This window comes from Phyllostomus discolor, chromosome 5, assembly GCF_004126475.2.
Source record: "Phyllostomus discolor isolate MPI-MPIP mPhyDis1 chromosome 5, mPhyDis1.pri.v3, whole genome shotgun sequence".
NCBI lineage: Eukaryota > Metazoa > Chordata > Mammalia > Chiroptera > Phyllostomidae > Phyllostomus > Phyllostomus discolor.
Genome location: NC_040907.2, coordinates 31,576,095 through 31,596,319, shown reverse-complemented (window position 1 = coordinate 31,596,319; position 20,225 = coordinate 31,576,095). Strand labels below are relative to the sequence as shown.

Here is a 20,225-nt window from a genome sequence, read left to right as displayed (position 1 = left end):
ATTCTTCCATCAATATAATGAAATAAACTTAAAAAAAAGACAACCCCTGAAACATCTCTCCACTTTCTCAATCCTATATCCTTTCCCTTCTCTTTCTCCTCCTCAAAGGCAAACTTTCTGGGGGGAAAAAACCCTAAATCTGTCCTTATTGCCTCAACGTCTCCTAACCCTTTTCCCCACCATTTCCAACTCCCTAAGGGGGCAGTTCCTCCCTCTGATGAGCTGCTGCAACACGTACCTGCCCCAGCCCCTTCACCTGGTGCTTCTAACCAGGTCCTGATAGACATGGGGGTGGGCTTCCCCAGGCAACCAGTTACCTGTGTATTCCCAGTGTCCAGTACAGGGGTTGGCTGTCAGTGAACAACTAGAGGAGGATGTGAGTTCAAGAGGGGACCAGGAGCCCCACTTGTGGGCTATCATGGGCAGGGTGCGCCCTCTGGTGGCCACAGCCTTTCCATGTGGGGTGACCAAGAGCTCCAGGGTGCTTAAGCACCCAGCCAGGGTCCCATAGGCATTTCCCAGTTTCCAAGCCTTTTGATGCCTCTCCTTCGGACCTAGGCATTGGACTATGGGGCAGTTAGTGCAAGACAACAGTTTTACAAGTCCTTTGTCACCTGAAGGCAGTCTTCTAGCCGTGGTACTCCACCAGAGCCCTGCTCCCGACTCCTCCAGCATAGCAGTCCCACAGCCGTCCTCCCTCTCCCTCCAACACCACACCACCCAGTGTGGGCCCACTCGTGGAGGGCTGCCTAGGCTCAGCAGTGTCTGTCTCCACTGCTGAGGCCTGCCTGACCAGTCCAGGAAGGGCTCACTGGCTACAAATGTTGATGACTTTCTACTAGATACAGAAGCCAGTTCTTTATTTTCATCTCATCTGGCCTCTCAGCATTTTACCAAGTAACTTCACCCATTTTAAAACTCTTTTCTTGGATTTTACGACTTTCTTCTGGCTTCTAAATCTTTCTTTGCCTTAAGTACTTGTGCACCTCAGTGTATCACTATTGCTACATTGATGGCTCTCAATTTTCTATCATCAGTCTAGATTCCTCTACTGAGTTCCAGACCTGTTCATCCAGTTACTTTCTGGGTGTCCACCAAGTACCAAGTTCAACTGCTCACCTCTCCACACCTTTTCCCTTCATTTTCTGGTTAAGAGGCATTCCAATGTGGAAGAGTTAAGAGACCTAGGTTCTAATCTTGGCTCTGCTCAAGCTAATGATCTTGTTAATATCTGAAACCTGAGATCTCTGATCTATCCAAAGCAGGATTATTAGTTGCTCCATGGCCTTGGATTCCCTATCACCTACAGAAAGTCTAAATCCCTGGAAGATCATTATCTATGACCTTTGTCTAAGTCACCTAGACCCATTTCCACTTTGAATTATTTTTGGCTCCTTGAATATACCAGGAATATGGTTAAGTGTTACACTTTTCACCTGGACATTATTTCTTACACCAATTTCTACTCTTCTAATCTAGCACACCACTAGCTACCACTTATCTTTCAGGTTTGAACTCAGAAGTCATTAATTTCCGGGAAGTCAAGCTGGTTTAGAGGCCCCTTCCCTGATAGTGGAAACCGCCTCACTCACTCTGTTATCAGCAGCGACATAGGACCTTGTGGTACGTTTGTGTTGACTAAAGGAAAGCAGCAAGCAAAAGACAAAGATGGTTTCCAAGAGCATGTATTACACAGGTCTGAAGGCAAGAAATGCCAGACAGCTGCTATGTTTGCTTTAAAAGCTCATCGGGTGCCAGCACCAAGTCCTGATGCTTTTGAGGGCCTCCTGGGTCTCGGCCCCTCCGGAGCAGGCTGGGCCCAGGCTCCTGGGTGAGGGGGCAACTTCGGCATGGAATGTTCTGCCTCCTGTCACCTGAGGCATCAGGCACTTTGGTGATGCCCAGGGCTGGCTCCCCTTTCTCTGTTTGTGTGCACTCAGGCTCCCACAGCCAGCTTTGGCTAGGAAGCTCACAAGGTTGGTGGGCTAGCCGAGGGGCGCTGGGTGGCCAAGACTTCCCCTCCAGCCTAGGAGACAGGTTCTCAGGGTGGGCTGGAGTTGTGGTTTCCAAATCCTGGGAGCTGACCAGCCCGCCTTCCATTGTTGCCTTTCTGCTTGAGGATGCCTCCTCTGAGCCCTCGATAAGGAATTTCCAGGACCATGGGCCTGGCTCTCCTGAGGTGGAGCAGACAGTGGGGCCACTGGTTGGGGTGAGCCCTGACGAGCTGGGACAAAGTGCTGTTAGTGCCTGGGCGTGGAGGGGCTGGGCCTTCAAGCAGCTTTCAGGGGGAGTGGGGTCTGTGGGTCCAGCCCTACCCAGGCTGGGCGCTAGTGACAAGGAACTGGCTGCCTCCTCAAAGACTTGTGGGATGCCAAGCCTCCTGTGGGGGACACCAGGGCTTTCCATTCTGGGGTCCTTGGGCAAGAGGGCATCTTCTTCCTCACCCTCTCCTCCTCTGAGGGGTAGATCCTGGCCCACTTCTGGGTTAGGTACCACGCTTGACTCCTGTACACCTTGGGTGTTCTCAGGCCCCTCGTCAGTGTCATCCTCCGAAGAGTCAACCTCACGGATGGCTTCCTGCTTCTGCAGTGACTCTCGCCGCTCAGCTCGGTCCTGTCGGAGGGTGCCTAGAGCTCGTGAGGAAGCAGGCTGCAGCACCCCCTTCCCTGGCAGTGCTCCCTTCCCAGACAGCATACTCCTGGTCCCAACTACCTCCAGAGGACTGACTTCCCTGGGTGGCAGTTCCTTCTTTAGCTCAGGGTGGGGCAGGTCAAGGCTATGCTTTCGAGAAGTGGCTAGCTTCTTCTCAGAAGCAGCAAGTGCAGCCGCCAGTTTCTCAGCTGACTGCACCCTCTTAAGTAGTGGTGAGCGGGGAGGCTCCGCACCCTTGGGCCGTGACAGTTGCCTGCCCAGGGGAGGCGACAGGTGAAGCTTGGTGGGGAGGGCCTGGGTTCCGTGGCCAGACAGGGGCGATGGGGAGCGTTGGGGTGAGGCCGCTGGTGGTGGTGAAGGGGTGTGGGCCAGCGGTGACAGTGGGATGCTGCCTGCTGACTTGCGCCGTGGAGAGCGGTACTGCCGTTGCAACTTGGGTGCCAGACCGTGCAGGGAGCTGGGCCGTGTGTGCCCAGAGCCGGCTGGAGAGCTGGGCACACTGGAGCTGGGGGAGCTGCTCTGTGACGAATTCCCTCCCACTGTGCACGGACGACAGACAAAGGCAGAGCAAGTTAGCTGTTAGAGATAACTGAGCGGCAAAGCAAGGCTTAGCCCTGGAATGTCCCAGGATCATCAAGGTTATTTACCCCACCAGTGAACCAGGGCCCAGGCTATAGAAATGAAGTCACCCTCCACCTCTGTCACCTCCTCCCCAAGACTGTTGGATCTTTCAGGGGGTGGCTGAATAAGAGTTCCAGAGTGGGACCAGCAAGAAACACAAGAGGGCCCAGGTGCTTTCGTACCTCCCAGGGATGGTGCCTGTGATCTGCAGGGAGCCCTTCCTACCTGAATGCACAGCGTCAGGGGTCACCCGGTAGCCCTGAGTGGGAGATCGGGGGGAAAGGCTGTGGCTGTGTGTGGGAGAGCCCGGCCCGCTCTCCCCTGATGACAAGGAGCGGTTAAGGGAAGAGAGGCTGCGGCTGGTGTGGAGCAGGGTTGCCTGCTTGGTGATCTTCCGGAACAGAGAGCTCCTTTTTCTGCTGCAGAGACAAGAGTCAGAGGCTGTCTGACTTCTGCACAGGGCACAGCATACAGTGGGCTCAGGGCCAGCCCCCAGCACACCTGAGCACCATGTATTGGCTAAGAGCAGACCCTTGGGCTAAGTCTGGCTCACCTTTCTTGCCCATCTTTGCCCCGACTCCACTTGCTCCTTCGGGCCATCTTGGCCTTGTAGCTGCCCTTCCGAGCTGGCCCCACTTTGATGGATGTGTTCTCCAGGGGTGTTGTTGAAATGGACAACTTGTTTCCACTCTGGGGAACAGAACATGAGCCCAGGCTAAGACAGTGGCCATATTCTTGACCCAGTCCCTGACTGTGGGTGGCCAGACCACAGCTCTAGCCATTGTCCTCGCATCAACACGTCTGAGCCACAGACCTGTCTTCCCCCCTTCTCGCAGGTTAACAAATGGCTTCAACTAGAGCCCAAGTAGTTGGGCTTGGGAAGGTAGAGAAGCAGCTTACCAGTCCTGCCCTCCAGCCCTGCCCATAGCTCAGAAGGGTACCTGGGCCTTGGTCGGTGAGGATGCTGCCTTCCAGCGAAAACTCACTGCTATGGCCACACCCATGTTCTGCATGTATGCGCATCTGTCCTCAGTGAGGTGCTGGTGCCTGTGTGCCCGACTCTCCACTCCCCTAGGGCCGGTCACAGACTCACAAGGCTGGGCCGACCACAGCAGCTGCACACCCGGCACTCACCTTCAGGATCAGCTCCACCACCTCTGTGTGCACCAGCCCATGCACAGGCTCCCCATTGACGTGAGTGATGAGGTCGCCCTGACGAAGCCCTGCCTCACTGGCTGGACCTCCGTCTTCCACGTGCTGCCTCGGGAGAGAACAGTTCTCAGTTCCGGCCTGTAGCCTGAGCATGGCCCCCAACAGTAATGTGGGCAGAGAGGGGGGCAGGGACAGGCAGGCCCTAGTAGGGGAGGCCTGAGGAATCACGAGGCTGGGAGACAATAGGTGTGCACGGCCAGACATACCCACACCATGTGGTGCACAGTGTAGACGTCTGAGTCACCCATGTAGACGCGGATGGCCCGTAGGGTGAAGCCGTACTTCTTGCCAGCTCGGTGGATGATGATGGGGGTCCTGGAGTTGCTGAGGGCTGGCAAGAAGTCCCTGCTTGGAGAAGAGTCCCTGGATGATGGGTTGGATGACTGGGAATGTGGGGACATTGGGCTGGCCAGTGGAGAGAAGCCGTGGTGTTCTGGAGAAGGAAAAACTGGACTTAGTAGTGCATCAGGGGACCCTGGTCTGGCCACCTCCCAGACCAGCCCTGTCCAGGCCGTGGACCCCACACGGCTCCAGCCAGAGACAGCGCCTGAGCCCAGGCATATCTTCCCGACAGCCTCTGCGCAGCAAAGCCCCTCATGTACCCAGACCCTCGCAGGCCCCAGGAGGCGATGGGGAATGGCATCTAGCATTTATTGAGTGTTTACTTAGATGTATCAGGGACCATGTAAGCTCTTCATACATATTTAAACATCACAATTATCCCGTGAGCTACCACTATTGATATATCCACAGCTTTTGATGAGGAACTTGAGGCTCAGAGGGGTTAAGCAACTTCTTCAAGGTCAAGAGTCATTTAGTAATGAAGCCAGGATTTGAAATATGCTCTGTGCCTCAGAGCCTGCACTTCTGACATGGTTCATATCCTGCCTTCTGAGACGCACACACAGAATCCCAGACACCAGTGCACACCTTCAGAGATGTCTAGTTTCGCACAGAGGGACAGCAGTGACACCTGGTCTCTCAGACACCTATTCCTCAAGATACGGTGCACGGACACATGTGGCCTGTGCGGACCCCTGCCACAGACCCTTCCCATGAGTTCTGTCCTAGCTCCCCGGGGCCTTACCTGCAGGAATGAGGAGGGACAGGGCTGTGGCCGAGGCAGACTTGATCACTTTGTTGATGGGGCGGGCTGTGCGCTTTTCTATGGAGTCCCCAGAGAGTAGCCGGTGGCGCGCCCTGCGCACTGCCAGGTCACTGATGGCCTTGGCTGTGGCTCCCTCGGCCAGCTGTGGGGTCCCACGGCCCCGAGTCTCCATGGCTGTGGGCCCAAGTGAGCAGTGAGACCCGCAATGCAGCTGAGTCTCCCCTCCCTGCCTGCCTGCACTATCGTCCAGCCCAGGCCCTTTGGCCACCTGCTGGGCCACACCTGGACTAGAGCCACCGCTCTGGCCACCAGGATCCCCGTCCAGCTTCAGCTGCTGCTCCACGGGCCGTTCAGGAATAGGCCCAGGTGCCCCTTCTCCAGACAGGGGTGTTAGAAACCACACACCCTCCTGCTGCTGCTTCCTGGGGGTGCCGGTAGCCTCCTCAGGGCTCTCGGCGAAGCGAGGCGCATCCAGGAGGCCCGAGCAGCGACGTCGCACTGTCAGCGGAGGGCTGGAGTCGCTTTCCGTGTGGGATGACTCAGACACCGACAGCCGCTTCCGTAAGCTGCGAGACAAGGCCTACGGTGAGATGGCCCAGGGTCTCCCTCCTCCAGCCCAGGCTTCCTCAGGGGTCACAGATCTCTTCTCAGACAGTCCTCGGGGTACATTCTTGTGAATGCCCCCTCCCTGCCACCAGCACTCCTCCCCAGCTTCTGAATCGTGCCCCTGATTGGTGACAACTGATGGGTGGCTGTGCTGCCAACCCTGGTGAGCCCTGGGTGCTCACATCTCAGGGGAGCCAATCACCCAGCTCCGGTCCCGACCCTTCAGCCCTGCTAGGCCGTCCGAGCGGTCTTCCTTCTCCTCGCTCAGGCTGCGCTTGGTGGGGGGTGGTGTCCGGCGCTCCTCGAGCAGTGACAGCCGCTCCATGCTACTGTACACCTGTGGGCACAGAAGACACCCCTAAGGAGCAAAAAGTACTCTTGCACCTGAAACCCAGGAATCTGAGCCAGTGCTCCTCAGTATACACCAGTGAATATTCGAGGAAAAGGGGATTCCACTGGGCTGGCCCGGCCTCACCCCTGGTATCCCATAGGTCAGGGCTGGAGTGGTTCTAGACGTAGGTCATGTGCAGGCCCAGCCCTCTCCTCTTCCTCCTTTCCATCACCCCCTCCCGCAGCCTGCCCCAGGCACGTCCCTCGGCAGGTCCTCTTCTCCCAGTTCTCCAGCCCGTCTTCCCGGTCTGGGTCTGCCTCAGCGGTACCTTGCTGAATCTGGGAGAGCAGGAAGAGAACTGGCGGATCTCAAGGCAGCCGTCTTCACTCACTTCCTCCTCGTCCTCCGAGTCCAAGTGGTGGTAGCGATCTGAGCGGGCTGGGTCAGACACAGGACAGTCCCCTTCAGAGGCTCCTTTCGACCCAAACGGATCTCAGGAAGGCCTGGAGAACTTGCTCTCCCAATGCCAAGGTTCAGGGTACACAAGTGTTTCTGAAAAAAACAGGTAGGAATCCCACTCTTCCCCATCGGTGCCCTTACTGTCAAAGTAGCTGGTGTCATCCTCTGACTCCAGTTGAGGAATAAATTCAGCCTTCTGGCGAAGAAGTCCAGTCCAGTCCAGACCGGTAAAGAACGGGTGCTGCTTCACCTCACAGGCACTGCCTGGGAACAGGGAGGGTGTGGGCAAGGGGCCGGATGAGCCGGGTGGAGTCCAGGTCAGCAAGGCCAATGGGAACCCAGACCTCACGGGGCAAGGCCTGGAGGCCTCAGCTCCTGTACTTTCCAAGCTCGTCTGCCCAGGGGGAGCAGGGCGAGTTTCGGGATGCAGAGGCACTGCCCACACCTGAAGCCTGACCCTCCTGGCTGCATGCACTCAGCCCTCCTCCTCCCTTTTCCAAGTGGAGGGCAAGGTCCGTGGGGCCCGTCCTACCTGTACCCAGTCTCTCCAGAGGGTTCTGATGGAGCAGTTTAGAGGTGAGGTCCTGAGCGTCTGGAGGCAACGCATCGTCCCCCTCAGGCCACACAATCTCATCTGAGCAGTGATTGGGGGTGAGAAGAAAGGAGTGGGCTGAGAGAAGGGTCTCAGAAGTTGTGGGCAGAGTGGGGAGATGGAGGCAATCCTTGGATAGGATGAGGAGAGGGAGGCGTAAAGGGTTCGGCCTAGGACCCCAACTCCTTAAGTTCTATCGGTTTCTGACCTCAGAGACCACCCACTAGACCATGGCTTGCTCTCTGATCTGGCGGGGGGGGGGGGCACCGTGAAACAGAGACTTCCCTGTCCTGACGCTCCATCCCACCCTGCCTCTATACTCCAGACACACGTACACTAACACACAGACTCACACTCACATGACACACACATAGACAACACAGGTACACCCATGTACACATGGGGGGGCAGATGAACATAAACAGAACAAGCCCCAGGTGACACAGAGTGTCCCTGTGCGTGCACACACACACACCTGCGAGGCAAGCCCACCATCGCACACATGAACTCAGAAAAGAACTCGTAAGCCTCACAGGTACACACGCAAATCATATTTGTGGATCCAGACTCTGCCTCCCCAGGGTGATGGTACCTACCACTGATCACTTGCCCAAAGAGCTCCTCCGGAGTGTCTCCAAAGAAAGGGACGCAACCCACCAGGAACTCATACAGGATTACACCCATGGCCCACCAGTCCACTGGCTTCCCATAGCCCTGACGCAGGATCACCTCAGGCGCAATGTACTCCGGGGTCCCGCATACCTAGGCACAGAGAAGCCAGGCCGGCTCAGCGTGCTGCAGCAGCTCACTGGCATGGCAGCTGGAGGGGTAGGGATGTCCCCACCTTTGGGGTAGAAAAGTCTCTGAATGAAGACTAAAGACTCAGCCAACTTCAGTTAATGTGCAAGCTCAATCAGGGTACCAGGGTTGGGAGTGTTGGTGGGCCGAGTTTCTGTGTTTCCCGATTACTCAAAACATCTCAGCCTAGCCTGGAACCACTGCTCTCCAATCCCGCCCCACCTCCTTCTGCCATCTCGGGCCCCCACCCCACAACTGCCTCCACCCTCCACTGTCCCCCAAAACAGACCCTACCGTCACATGAGGGACTGGTGAACAGTCACGACCTAAAGTGTCAAGGCAGGGGATGTCCGGAGGCTCCTGCCAGGAAGCGGGCCACGGCCCAGTGGCCGTGGGGAGCTCTGTGCCATGAACAACAGGCTCCAGAGAGCCTCGCTCCTGACTGAGGCTCGGAGGTTCTGACCGAACCCACACCAGTCTCTGAGACTGTCCGTGGTCAGATGACCCGTCTTCTCCAAACTTGGAGGAGGAAGAGGATTTTTCGATTTTGTATCTATATAATTCTATGGCCCACACTATTTTCTACATGTGCTACCTATCTCTATGCCTCCCTGGGACTAAGATGAAAAAGATAGGATCTCCCAGCTGTAACACATACTTAACAGGGCAAGCATACGGCCTCTGGTCCTTATTCTGAGGCCTGGAATTCAACTCCCAAGGGCTCAACTGTCCCTCCTTACCTGCTTGTCCAGGAACTCCCGGGCATCCTTTTCAATGTGGCCCTCATACAAGTTTGTTGTCAGGCTCATGAGGCCAATTTTAGAAAGGCCAAAGTCAGTGAGCTTGATGTGCCCCATGGATGTGATCAGGAGGCTGGGAAACCAGAGAAACAGGAGGATGGAGTTATTTCCTAGTTTCCTAAGAGTGCTGACTTGAGTATATGCCGCATTTTCCCATTCAGGCTTCTAGGGGGCTACCGGGGGGCACTGGCAGGGAGCCGGCGAGCTGCCGGAGAACACAGAGCTCTGGCTTTGTGGGCACTGCATCCTGCACCAGAAACCTGCTTCCTGCCCATCGCCCCAACCCACCTGTGTTTATTGTCTTGCACTGGATTCTATACTGGGCTCAGGTATCAGCCAGTGGAGAAACACTTCCACAGAGTGATCAGCCTCATCCTAAGGCTGTAGCCAGTCCCAGTCCCCTCTCCTCACCCGGGTTGCTCACAATGCCCCGGACTCAGGGGCACATACCCTTACCCCGTGTCCATGGTTGGTCTTATACGGAGGGTTGGTTGGGAGAAACTAGAAATAAGATTGCACAAAGAATTCTCTTTCTGCTCTCTTTATATACTCTGCCTAAGCCATTTCATTTTGTGTGAAGGCTGCTCCCTGCCACCCCTTTATTCTGTGATTCCCAAATCAGTGTCTCTGGCCTGGACTCCTAGAGCTCCATGTCTCCTAACTGCCCAGAAGTCGTACAGGCACCACGAACTCAATCCGTCCAAAACAAGGTCACACTGCCTAACTGGTCCTCTTCTTCTTGGTAAAAAGCAATTAATTTCTGTTACCTACTGAGCTTTGTTATAAGTGCTTCATTGTTATTTACAAAAATATTTTGGCTCCTGAAAGGTTGTTGAGAGTAACTAATATAACAAAAGTAGGCATTATTATCCCCATTTTAAAAAGGAGGAATGTGCCCTGGCTGGTATAGCTCAGTGGATTGAGTACAGGCTGCGAACCAAAGTGTCGCAGGTTTGATTCCCAATCAGGGTACATGCCTGGGTTGCAGGCCATGACCCCCGGCAACCACACATTGATGTTTCTCTCTCTTTCTCTCCCTTTCCCTCCCTTCCCTCTCTAAAAACAAATAAATAAAATCTTTAAAAAAAAAAGGAGGAATGTGAGGCTCAGAGAGGTGCAACTCAGAAACTTGAGCTCAAGAGTTAACGAGTCGTCATCTGAACTCGGGTCTGTCTAATGTCAAAGCCACTTTCCTCTCCAGAGGCTCATCGCCATGCACCAGTCCCTATCTAGAAATCTGGAAGACATCCCAGACTCCTCTCTGCATCCCCACCCGACCTTACCACCCCCTCTCCACTCCCCACCACTCCCCGCTTTCTTCTCCATCTTGATTCTGTTCCAGTGCCGGCGTTCTCGCCTTGCCTACTGCGATGGTCTCACCATCTCTTCCCACTGGCAGAGTGATCTCCCTGAACTAAAACCAAAATCTGTGTGTCATTCTATCATACCTTTGGTTCATAAAACTTTCAAAGACCTCTAGGACCCTTTAAAATAAAACTCAAACTTAACAAAAAGGACCTTGATGATCTCTCTCTAGCCATATCTCTTACTACTCCGACAGACCAATCTCAGCTTCAGCTACACTGTACCTACCATTTGTAGTTCCTGAATGGGCCACACCTGTGTGCCTTTGCAAATCTGCTCCCCAGCTTTAGAGAGCTCCTCCACCTTTTCCCAACTGACTAACACCTTCCGAGAAACAGGCTGTACACAGATATTTCTGTCTCCCACACTAGATCAGGGACTATTTTATAGCCCTAATAACACGCTTGGCACAGAGTTGATGTCAGTAAATGTCAGAACACTTGTTCAGCCATCTATTATATATGCTGATTCTTGTGTCCTTGCTTGTTTCTGGAGTGGTGCTCCTCAGTAGCTCTTACATGTCACCAAAGCCTTACAGTGCCCTGCTGGACCTTGCTGGCGAGGGTCTTTGCATCTGGGGGGGGGGGGGGGGTGGTCAGGGGAGAGAGTACTAGGCCTGGATGGATACCCACATGAATACTGTTTCCCAGCAGCCATTCTGGTACAGATTCAAACATGCTGTGTTTGCCTCCACTTATCAAGATCCAAGAGGGAGAACTGGGAACAAGGGGCTGAGACAGTGGGCGTACTTGTCAGGCTTGAGGTCCCGGTGCACGATGCCATAGTTGTGCAAGTACTCCAGGGCTAGCACGGTTTCCGCAAAGTACAGACGCGCCATGTCCACAGGCAGGGCCCCGATGTTCTTCAGCAGAGTGGCACAGTCTCCCCCTGCAACAAGGGCAGGCCACCATGGAGGAAGGGTCCAGTTCTCTGCTCTAGATGGTCTTAGGCTTCCAGCCTCTAAGGCCCCACAGGAGACAGCATCATGGAAGACCCTGGGGCTAGGGACTGATTCTAGCCCTTCTGTTGCTGCCACGGGTGGGAGACAGAGTGTGAAGGGGAGCAGGAGGTAGGTGAACGGCTACGTAGGCCATTGTTCAGGCCAGACAGCAGGGGGAACCCCAGGCCTTTATGCCTGTCAGTGATTTGTAGGGATAGGACCAAGTTATTTTAGGGTGGGATCCTGCATATTGTAAACACATCTGCCTGACACGTCAGCATTGTTCATTTATATCCTTTCTGATGGCTGTCCTTTATTTTTTGAGTGAAGTAACACTGTAAACTCCCAGCATGCACCCACGAATTAAAAGGGGAGTGTTGTTCAGCTTCAACTTCAAGACTTAGGCAAAATATCTTTAGAAGCTATACCAGCATTGAGAAGGGGAGAAGGAAGACCACTGGCCCAGCTGCCCCGTGACTCTCTTGTGCTCCATCCCGCGAGCATTTTGTGTGGCCTTAGGGGGCGGTCCCTTCACAAGCCTCAGCGAGGGCAAATGGCTTTCCTGTCTTCTGAGAGCCCAGAGGCAATCCCCCCAGCATCCAACCCTGGGCCTTTGTGGCTGGGCCACCTCCCTTGTTCCTGTCTAGTGCCGGCAGCAGAGGCTGTACAGACTCTGGGATGCAGGAGTCTACAGCCACCAGGCTGGCACGTCCTGTCCCAGAGTGCCTCACATCGCACTTGACACCGGCAGCCTCCAGGCAGCTACTGCCACAGAAGCCTCTTCCTGTGAGGGGCAGGGAGCTTTGTGCTCACTGTAGCCAAATGGCCTGAGACTCTAAGGCAGAAACCAATGTCACAGAGACTGGGACGCTGGGGCCTGAAACTTTACCGCTATACAAGATATTGGTCCCAGGTCAGAGCTAAGTCTCAGAGTGTGCCTTGACGTCCACGCCAGGCCGCCTTTCTCCGAGTACCTTCAACATACTCCATCACCATGCAGAGGTGGCGCTTGGTCTCAAAGGAGCAGAACATGCTGACCACAAAGGGGTTCTCGGCAAAAGTCAGGATGTCTCGCTCCACAAAGGCCTGCTGGATCTGGTTCCGCAAGATCAGGTTCTGCTTGTTGATCTTCTTCATGGCGAAGCGCTGCCGGGCGGACTTGTGCCGCACCAGAAACACGGCCCTGGGAAACGCAGCCCATTCAGTCCTTCATGGACCCTCAGAGCCTGGGCTGTGCTCTCCACCACCCAGCACTGGGGTGGCCAAACTCCTGCCTCTAACAAAGGAGCAGAGCTATGCTCATCAATAAGAAGGATCTGGGCCCCTGCCCACAGAGCTCTTCAATTTCCTGATATACCAAGTCTCGAGGACACAGCTCAACCCTTCCCCAGAGCTCAGTGAGAGGTGTGCTACCAAGAAGAGCGAGGGTCGCCTGGGAGAGGAACGGTGCTCAGGTACTGGAGGAAACTGAACTCTTGCCCCTCCAGGAGGCTTTGGGGAAAGAGAGGGCCCATCCGGAGGCATCTACTGCCTGGAGGATTAGGCATCATATACTTCTAGAAGGAAGAGCCCAAGGGCTGACTTAGCTCCAGTCCCGCCCATACCCTGACCCCTGCCTTTACCCATAGGCGCCATTGCTGATGAGCTTAATGGTTTCAAAGTCCTCTTCACAGGGTGTCTTTTTAGATGTCCGAGATGCCCCTCGGCCCTGAAAGATGAGGGAAAAGGCAAGAGGCAGGCATGCTTCTCAGGGCCCCTGTGCTTAGGGAAGCTGTGGCCCCAGCATCAGCTCAGCTCTTGGCCCTGCCGCGGCCTCCCGCCCAGGCCCCTCTGGAGCTGAATGACTGCTCAGGCATGTCCCCCACCCCCTTCCTTCAGGCGTTCTATTCCAGAGAACGCAGGGCCCTTTGCTTCACAGGGCCCAGGCTCCAGGATTGGGGTGGGAGCAGAGGATCTTCACCTCAACCGAATCATCCGTCTCCGGGGTATCAGGACTGTCATAGCTGCTCAACTGGGCCATTTCTAGAAACAAAGCAAGGACACAGAGAAAGATGTGCGTGGCACTGTCAGGCACCTCAGCAGTCCACTCACATCACACGACAGGTGTGCGCAGGGCAAGTATTAGTGCTTTCTGCAGCAGACCGGGATGCAGATCTGGCCCTGTGCCCCTCCTCAGTGTGGTCACAGCTTTTGAACTTGCTTGCTGATTACATGGCCACTCCTACTTCTTGAGGTCCAGACCCATTACAAGGCCTGGCAAATTCTATACAGCTTCCCCCAAACTTGGGACAACTGCTGGAAAACAGGGCCTGAAACTGGGCTCTCGGTCCCCATCCTGCTGGCCAAGACTCAGCTTTGCTGGATGTGGCCAGGAAGCGGGGAAGGCCGGATGACGACAGAGCAGGGACCAGGGATGCGGAGCCCACAGTTCATGTAGGGGCTCAGTGTGAAGGCCTGGAGAATGGAGACCATCTTCTGAAACCCTGAGTTGGGGCCGCCCCAGAGACACAGAAGGACTTGTAAGGTGCCAGCAGGAGAGGTGGGCATGCAGAGGAGGTGAGCATTTTTAAAAATGTGACTGTGGTCCTTCTGTTGTTAACCACCTTTGACCTTTGGCTCTAAATGCAGTCCAGCTGAGCCCCAGACAGTCCAGGCTGGGCTATGCCAGGCTGATAGGAACAATTTTGAAGGGGGAGGGGGGGCTGTTTTATGACAGAGAACACAGGGTTCCTCCTATCACCCTGAGGCCCGAGGCTGTGCCAGGTCCAGGTCCAATCTGAGCCTCTTCTCCAAGTGCTTCCCCTGCTGTTAGAGCGTGTTGGCTGTGGGGCTCCTCTGCAGCCAGCGGGCAGCATGCTCACCCTCAAGGGGATCCCGTGTGAGGCCCAGCTGGCTAATGATGTAGCGGGGAATGTCACATTTAATCCCTTGTCCCACTTTGGCGTGGCCCTCAGCTGCTTCTAACAGGTGGTAGAACTCTTCAGGGTCAAACTCCTGTACCGGGGGGAGAAAGGTAGTCAGTAGTGAGATCCCCAAGAGGAGGGTATTAGCCTCCCTGATTTTATGCCATACACCCAGCACGGGATGGACAAGACTCTCCCTTTGTGATGGGACACCTCTCCCCCTGAACACCTAGAAACATCGTGATTCAGGGGTCATGAGCATGGGGACAAAGCTGTCTTACAGGGACACTTTCAGACTGGACATCCCGAGTATAAGCTGTCTCCCAGCAATAAGAACCTGTTGATTTCAAAAAAGCTCAGCCTATTCCTCTGGTCCAAGGCCTTCCACCAGCCAGATGGCACTGTCAGGCATGTTTACACACGCAGTCCACGGGAGCAGCCCTGGCACACTCTCCGCTGTGACTCGCAGCCCGGTGGTGCACGCATGCCTTCAGGTATTTACTGAGCACCTCCTGTGTACTGGGAGCTGGAGAGCCACGGCATCAGAGCACAGCAGTCCTTGTCAGTATGGAGCATGTACAATGGGGGTCCCATGTACTGACTGCCCAGGAAGTGCCACATTTGGGGCCAAACTCTGATAGCACTTCTGTGACCTCAGTGAAGAAATGAATGCTCACAGAGATGCACTGACTTGTCCATGGTCATAGAGGTAGGAAGAAACACAAAACCAGCATTCAAAAGCAGGCCTGACCCTGAGCACGTTTAACCACAGACTACGTGTTCTTGAGAGGCCTTCTACGTCACCACAACCCGGCCTCCACTGCTTCTTCACTCCAGGCTTCACAATTTCAGAGAGCTATTCCATTACCTATCTGGACACGATGTGAACCAGACCTGGAAGTCCTTCTGTTTATATTCTTCCTTAGCCCCCGTGGTCAGAATGTCTCCCTCATAAATCCCCTTCTCCGTGCTCCCATCACTGTCCTAGTTCAGGCCACTTCTGTCCCTTGCACGAGTTGCTTTGTGGCTCTGCACTGATTTCTGTGGACCATCTTGCCCTCTCTTCTAATTCACCATCCAGGTTGCGGTCACAGTAATCTTTCTTAGGGGTAAATCTGATGGAATGTTACTCGGAAATAAATAGGAACCAATTACTAACACATAAAACCACATGTATGAATCTCAAAAGAATTATACTGAGTGAAAGCAGTTAGAACATACCATATGGTTTTTGTGTGTGAAACTGCACGAAGACAAACTTACCCCCAGTGAGACAGAGCAGGTGAGAGGTGCCCAGGAAGGGGAGGGGAAGGGGCCTGGCTGCAATGGGGAACGAGGGCTCTCTGAGGTGAAAGCAACGCTCACTCTCAAGTGTGGCCGTGATTATACATGTTAAAAACACAGTAACTGCACATTCAAAAGGGGTATGTTCTACTGTATGTAAATTACACCTCTATAAATGTGGTTTAAAAAAGTAAATCTGGCCCTACTGGTGTGGGGTGTGGATCAATGGTTTGGGCACCATCCTGCAAACTGAAAGGCTGCTGGTTCAATTCCCAGTCAGGACACATGCCTGCATTGCGGGCCAGGTCCCCAGTTGGGGGTGTGCAAGAGGCAACCAATCCATGTCTCTCTTGCACATTGTTTCTCTCCCTTTCTGTCTCCCTCCTGTCCCCCTTCTCTCTAAACAAACAAACAGCTTAAAAAAGAAAATCTGTCACTTTCTTACCTATCTGGTAAGCAGGGGTGTCAAACTCATTTTCACCAAGGGCCACACCAGCCTTGCAGTTGCCTTCAAAAAGCCGGAATAAGTCTAGGACTGTATAAATGTCACTACTTCTTAACTGTTAAGGAGTTGAAATTATGTTCGGCCTTTTGAAGGCAACTGTGAGGCTGATGTGGCCCCCGGTGAAAATGAGTCTGACACCCCTGTCCTGAAGGATAAATGCAAACTCCTGAGCCGGGCACCCAGCACTTTCCATGAGCTTGTCAAGGACTGTCTTCCGGGGTCAGCCCTCACCAATTCTTCAAGCCCGGCCTGTGCTGTGCTCCATGCCCCTTACCCGACAAATGCAGTTACCTTCAAGTTGCTAAATAAGCTTCACGCCCCCAGGGAGCTTTCACTGACCACCCGTCCCAAGTTGGACTGAAGCACTTTGTCCCCATGTCCCCACTGCACCTCGTGCTTACCTCCCTTGCAACACTTCCTGCAGTATCACAACTATTATTTATATGTCTCCAGGTCTTATACCTAAGGCACTAAAAAACTAAGTCCAACTCCCCTACAGAGGAAGCATCTTAGGATCAGGGACTCAACTATACTTACGTCTGTTTCTCCAGTGTCTAGCACCAAGGCACTCAGTAAAACGTTGCTGAATGATTAAATGAAGGACTCAAAGTGTGCAAACAAAACCGGCCTTGCTCCTCACCCCGAAGGCCCCCACTGACCCAGGGACCTGCTCAGTATGGGATGGGCCTGACTAATGGACCAATATCTCTCCCTGCAGAGAGCCCTCAGGACCACCCAGTTTTCTCACAAGAACTTGTTGGGTCCCCCAATGCTTGCATATCGTAGTTAAATAAGGACTTCAGTGGCACAAGTGGCAGTGGGTGCCGTCGGCAGGATACTTCCTCCACAGCCCCACTCCCACCTCTCCCAGCCACTCCCCACAACCTGGCAAAGTCCACTCACTCACCAGGCATTCCAGAAGACGAGCCGGGCGGGCAATGACAATCATCAGTTTTTTCACCAGCTGCATCACAAACGCCACCTCTGAACTCTCTGAGCGCTCATGAGCCTATAAAGACAAAGGCCCCTTAGGCAATCCGTTGGCCCAGTGTGGCTGAGCTAAGTGGGACAGGGCTGGATGAAGCTGCACTACAGAAGGAAACACTTTGGTAGTGTGGAGAGCTTTGCAAAGCCAAGAACTCCAAGAAAACCATAGGGCTGCTCACTGGGAACCATGGGAGTTTTAGAACCCTACATGACACCAAGGAATGTCACAGAGACACATTGCTTTACCTGCTCCTCCAGACATCAGCTTAAGGGGCAACACTTAGTGAAACCTGAGTGTTTAGTTTCCACCCCAGACAGACAGGAATAGAAAGACTTCCAAGCAGGAGAGTCAAGTGACCAGATAGGTGTTTTAGAAAGACCACTCCAGCTGGAGTGTAGATGATGCACTAAAGAGGGCAAGCCTGAGAGCCGGAAAACCCATTAACAGCCTATTGCAATAATGTTACTGTAGATAGAGGGCGCTGAGGAGTCTCCCCCACTGGCCAGGATGGGATGGGGAGGTTCTCGTGCTGACAGCACCAAGAGCTAGAGAGATGAATAGATAAGGCCTGAATACACCAAAAGCTAGTGGGATGATTGGATAGAGGAAGAAAGCCCTCCCTCCCTATCCTTGTAAGAACCATGGGCTTGAGCAGGAAGGGGGATGGTCTTTGAGACGGGAGCCCACCATTCTCCCAGGCTGGCATCTGAATAAACCTCTTTCCTTCTGCACCAGAACCTGTCTCACAAGTTTGGTTTTTGCTGCCACAGGCAGCTGCACCCACTTTGTTCAGTTTCAATAATGCAGATGAAAAAGGCACAAATCCAGCTGGTAAGAATGGAGAGAAATGGACAGAGTGGGGCCATTCTGTCTACCACTTCAGGGGCGGATGAGCAGGAGCAGAAGGTAACTGCAACTACAATTTTATGGGGATTTCAGCAAACCCATAAACCAAATAGGAACTAGAAGAAGATAAGCAGTTTAGGTGAGGATAGGTAGAGAACATAGTACATTTGGTTTTGGAGAAAAAGTAGGTAGGCGAAAAAAGAAACTTTCGGTCTTGCAGAGCTCACGGCACTTTCTCGGGCTTTTGCTCAGCCTAGAATCCTTCCTCTTTCCTACGGGAACTGCTCTCCCTTCTAAGAGCCACGTTTGTATGGTATCACCGTTCCCCCACCTCCAACAGCTGTCCAGCGTGGACTACTTTCCCAGGGATTAAAAACGGATGGAAAGGCAACTGTTGTTATTAGTGTGGCAGACTATATCACCTACCCTTGGGTGAAAAGGGACGGCCATATCCACCGCAGAGACAGAGAAGCAGAAGCACCGAGAAAAACAGAGCCGAGAGAGGGGGCCGAATGCTTTTTGGGCTTTCAGAGGTTCTGATTGCTAGTGCTGGTCCCTTCATAAGGCCTGGCTCATTTTTGTCTTTAGTTCTCCAAGACCCACCCCTTTTATTGTTAGTTTCCTTTTCCTGCTTGAGCTACACTGAGTTGGCTTTCTATTACTGATAACTGAAGAATGCTAACTGATCTGGAAAGGCAAAGTGGAGGAGTCCAATAAGCAGCTGGGAACAGGGATCTGGAGCTCAGGAGAAGAGGGAGGAGAGCAGTCACACATGGGAGTTCTCCACATGCGGTGGGAGAATGTGAAGAAAAGGCAGAGAGGGGGTGCTCAGGATGGGGATCTGTGGGATGAAAGCATTCAACAGACGGGTAGAGAAGGAACTTGTGGAGGGGCAGCAAGAACACAAGACTGGAGAGAACAGTGTCATGACAACTGCAGGGCGTGGGGCGAGAAGATTAAGGAGAAGTGTTCATTGTGTAAAGTTCTGCAGAGAAGTGAAGAAAGGTAGGGACTAAAAGGTGACAGGATATGGAAATTGGCCAGTCTATTCCTTAGTGACTTCTGCCTGAAACAGTTTTAATGGAATGGTGAGAGGGGAATGTAGAAGGTAGAAGATTGAGCAGTGGAAAGGTTGCAAGGAAAGAAATAGCAAATGAGGACCATGTGGAAAAAAAAAATGGCTATGAAATGAAAAGAGAGGCTGGGCACTTGGTGAAATCTTGTTTATTCCTTTAAGACTTATCCCAAACATCAACTCTGGGAAGCCTCATCAAAGTCCCTCTCCCCTAACCCCCTCCCCCGCCCCCACACACAAGAAAAACAAGAACTAACTGCTCCCTTTTCTATGTTCCCCCGGCTGTTTGCTTACACCACACGGTACCATCGCGTGGTCTATAATTAGTTGTGTCCCTGCAGCTACACTGCAGGGCCTTGTGAATAGAGACACTGGGTCTTCTTTCTTATCTTCCCTCACATGCTAAGCCTGGCATAGTGCCTCCTAGGTAGCAGATGTTAGTCAATGTTTGTTGACCAAGTGTTTGAAAATGTATGATCTTAAGCTCTGAAATAAGCCAAATCTGGTGTGGGGGTCTGGCTCTGCTACTTAAGAAATGTGTTTTCTTGGGCTGACATAGACCCTTAAAGCTTCAATCTCCTCATCCGTAGATTTAGGGAACAGTATTTTCTTTACAGTATTGTTTAAAGATTAAGTTGGATAAATTAAAATTAAACGAGATGATGTAGTATCTAGCATGCATAAAGTGTTCTATAAATGGCAGTAATTTTATTATTTTCAGTCTAAATCTTATCATGCCATTTCAATTTAAATCCATTCAGTAATTCCCCATGGCCTTCCTGTTAAACTCTAAGCTTCTCACAAGGCCCTTCAACTTTTGCTGCCTCCCCACCCCATGCCTGACGCCTCACATTCATCCACAACCTTGCCCTGCAAGTATCCTTCACTCCAGCCACGCCAAACTACTTTATCTGTAGTCCCTGGACTGCACTAAGGTCCTTTATCCCTCTGAGAGGCTGTTTACACCATTTCCTCCATCTAGTAAACCCCTACTCACTCCTCAAGACTTGGCTTTTCCTGAACTCTCCGTGTAGCACCACCACATCCTCCTCTGTGCTCGGAACTGATGTCTAATCAGAGCTGTCAATCACACTTACTATAATAAACACAAGTGAGATAATTCCACGCAGCATTCAGTGC

The 20,225-nt window shown here is 53.1% G+C and overlaps 1 protein-coding gene across 17 annotated transcripts in view; it reads right to left on the bottom strand.

Moving 5' to 3' along the window:
• Positions 1-1,669: 1,669 nt before the first annotated feature.
• MAST2 (microtubule associated serine/threonine kinase 2) overlaps positions 1,670-20,225 on the bottom strand; it is a 163,689-nt gene continuing 145,133 nt past the window's right edge. For 7 of the 17 annotated variants that reach the window (XM_036026005.1, XM_036026004.1, XM_036026008.1 and 4 more), the window contains 18 exons: positions 17,084-17,185; positions 14,346-14,478; positions 13,445-13,506; positions 13,107-13,192; positions 12,459-12,667; positions 11,294-11,432; positions 9,120-9,252; positions 8,178-8,343; positions 7,522-7,623; positions 7,131-7,253; positions 6,859-6,968; positions 6,382-6,557; positions 5,573-6,159; positions 4,692-4,918; positions 4,408-4,530; positions 3,827-3,963; positions 3,499-3,692; positions 1,670-3,191 (listed from right to left, as the gene is read on the bottom strand). In XM_036026005.1, the coding sequence (XP_035881898.1) occupies positions 1,726-3,191; positions 3,499-3,692; positions 3,827-3,963; positions 4,408-4,530; positions 4,692-4,918; positions 5,573-6,159; positions 6,382-6,557; positions 6,859-6,968; positions 7,131-7,253; positions 7,522-7,623; positions 8,178-8,343; positions 9,120-9,252; positions 11,294-11,432; positions 12,459-12,667; positions 13,107-13,192; positions 13,445-13,506; positions 14,346-14,478; positions 17,084-17,185 (4,275 nt within the window). In that variant the 3' untranslated portion in view covers positions 1,670-1,725. The remainder of the gene's footprint in view (positions 3,192-3,498; positions 3,693-3,826; positions 3,964-4,407; positions 4,531-4,691; positions 4,919-5,572; positions 6,160-6,381; positions 6,558-6,858; positions 6,969-7,130; positions 7,254-7,521; positions 7,624-8,177; positions 8,344-9,119; positions 9,253-11,293; positions 11,433-12,458; positions 12,668-13,106; positions 13,193-13,444; positions 13,507-14,345; positions 14,479-17,083; positions 17,186-20,225) is intronic. The other 10 variants (XM_036026011.1, XM_036026012.1, XM_028511373.2 and 7 more) reach the window with 5 other exon arrangements.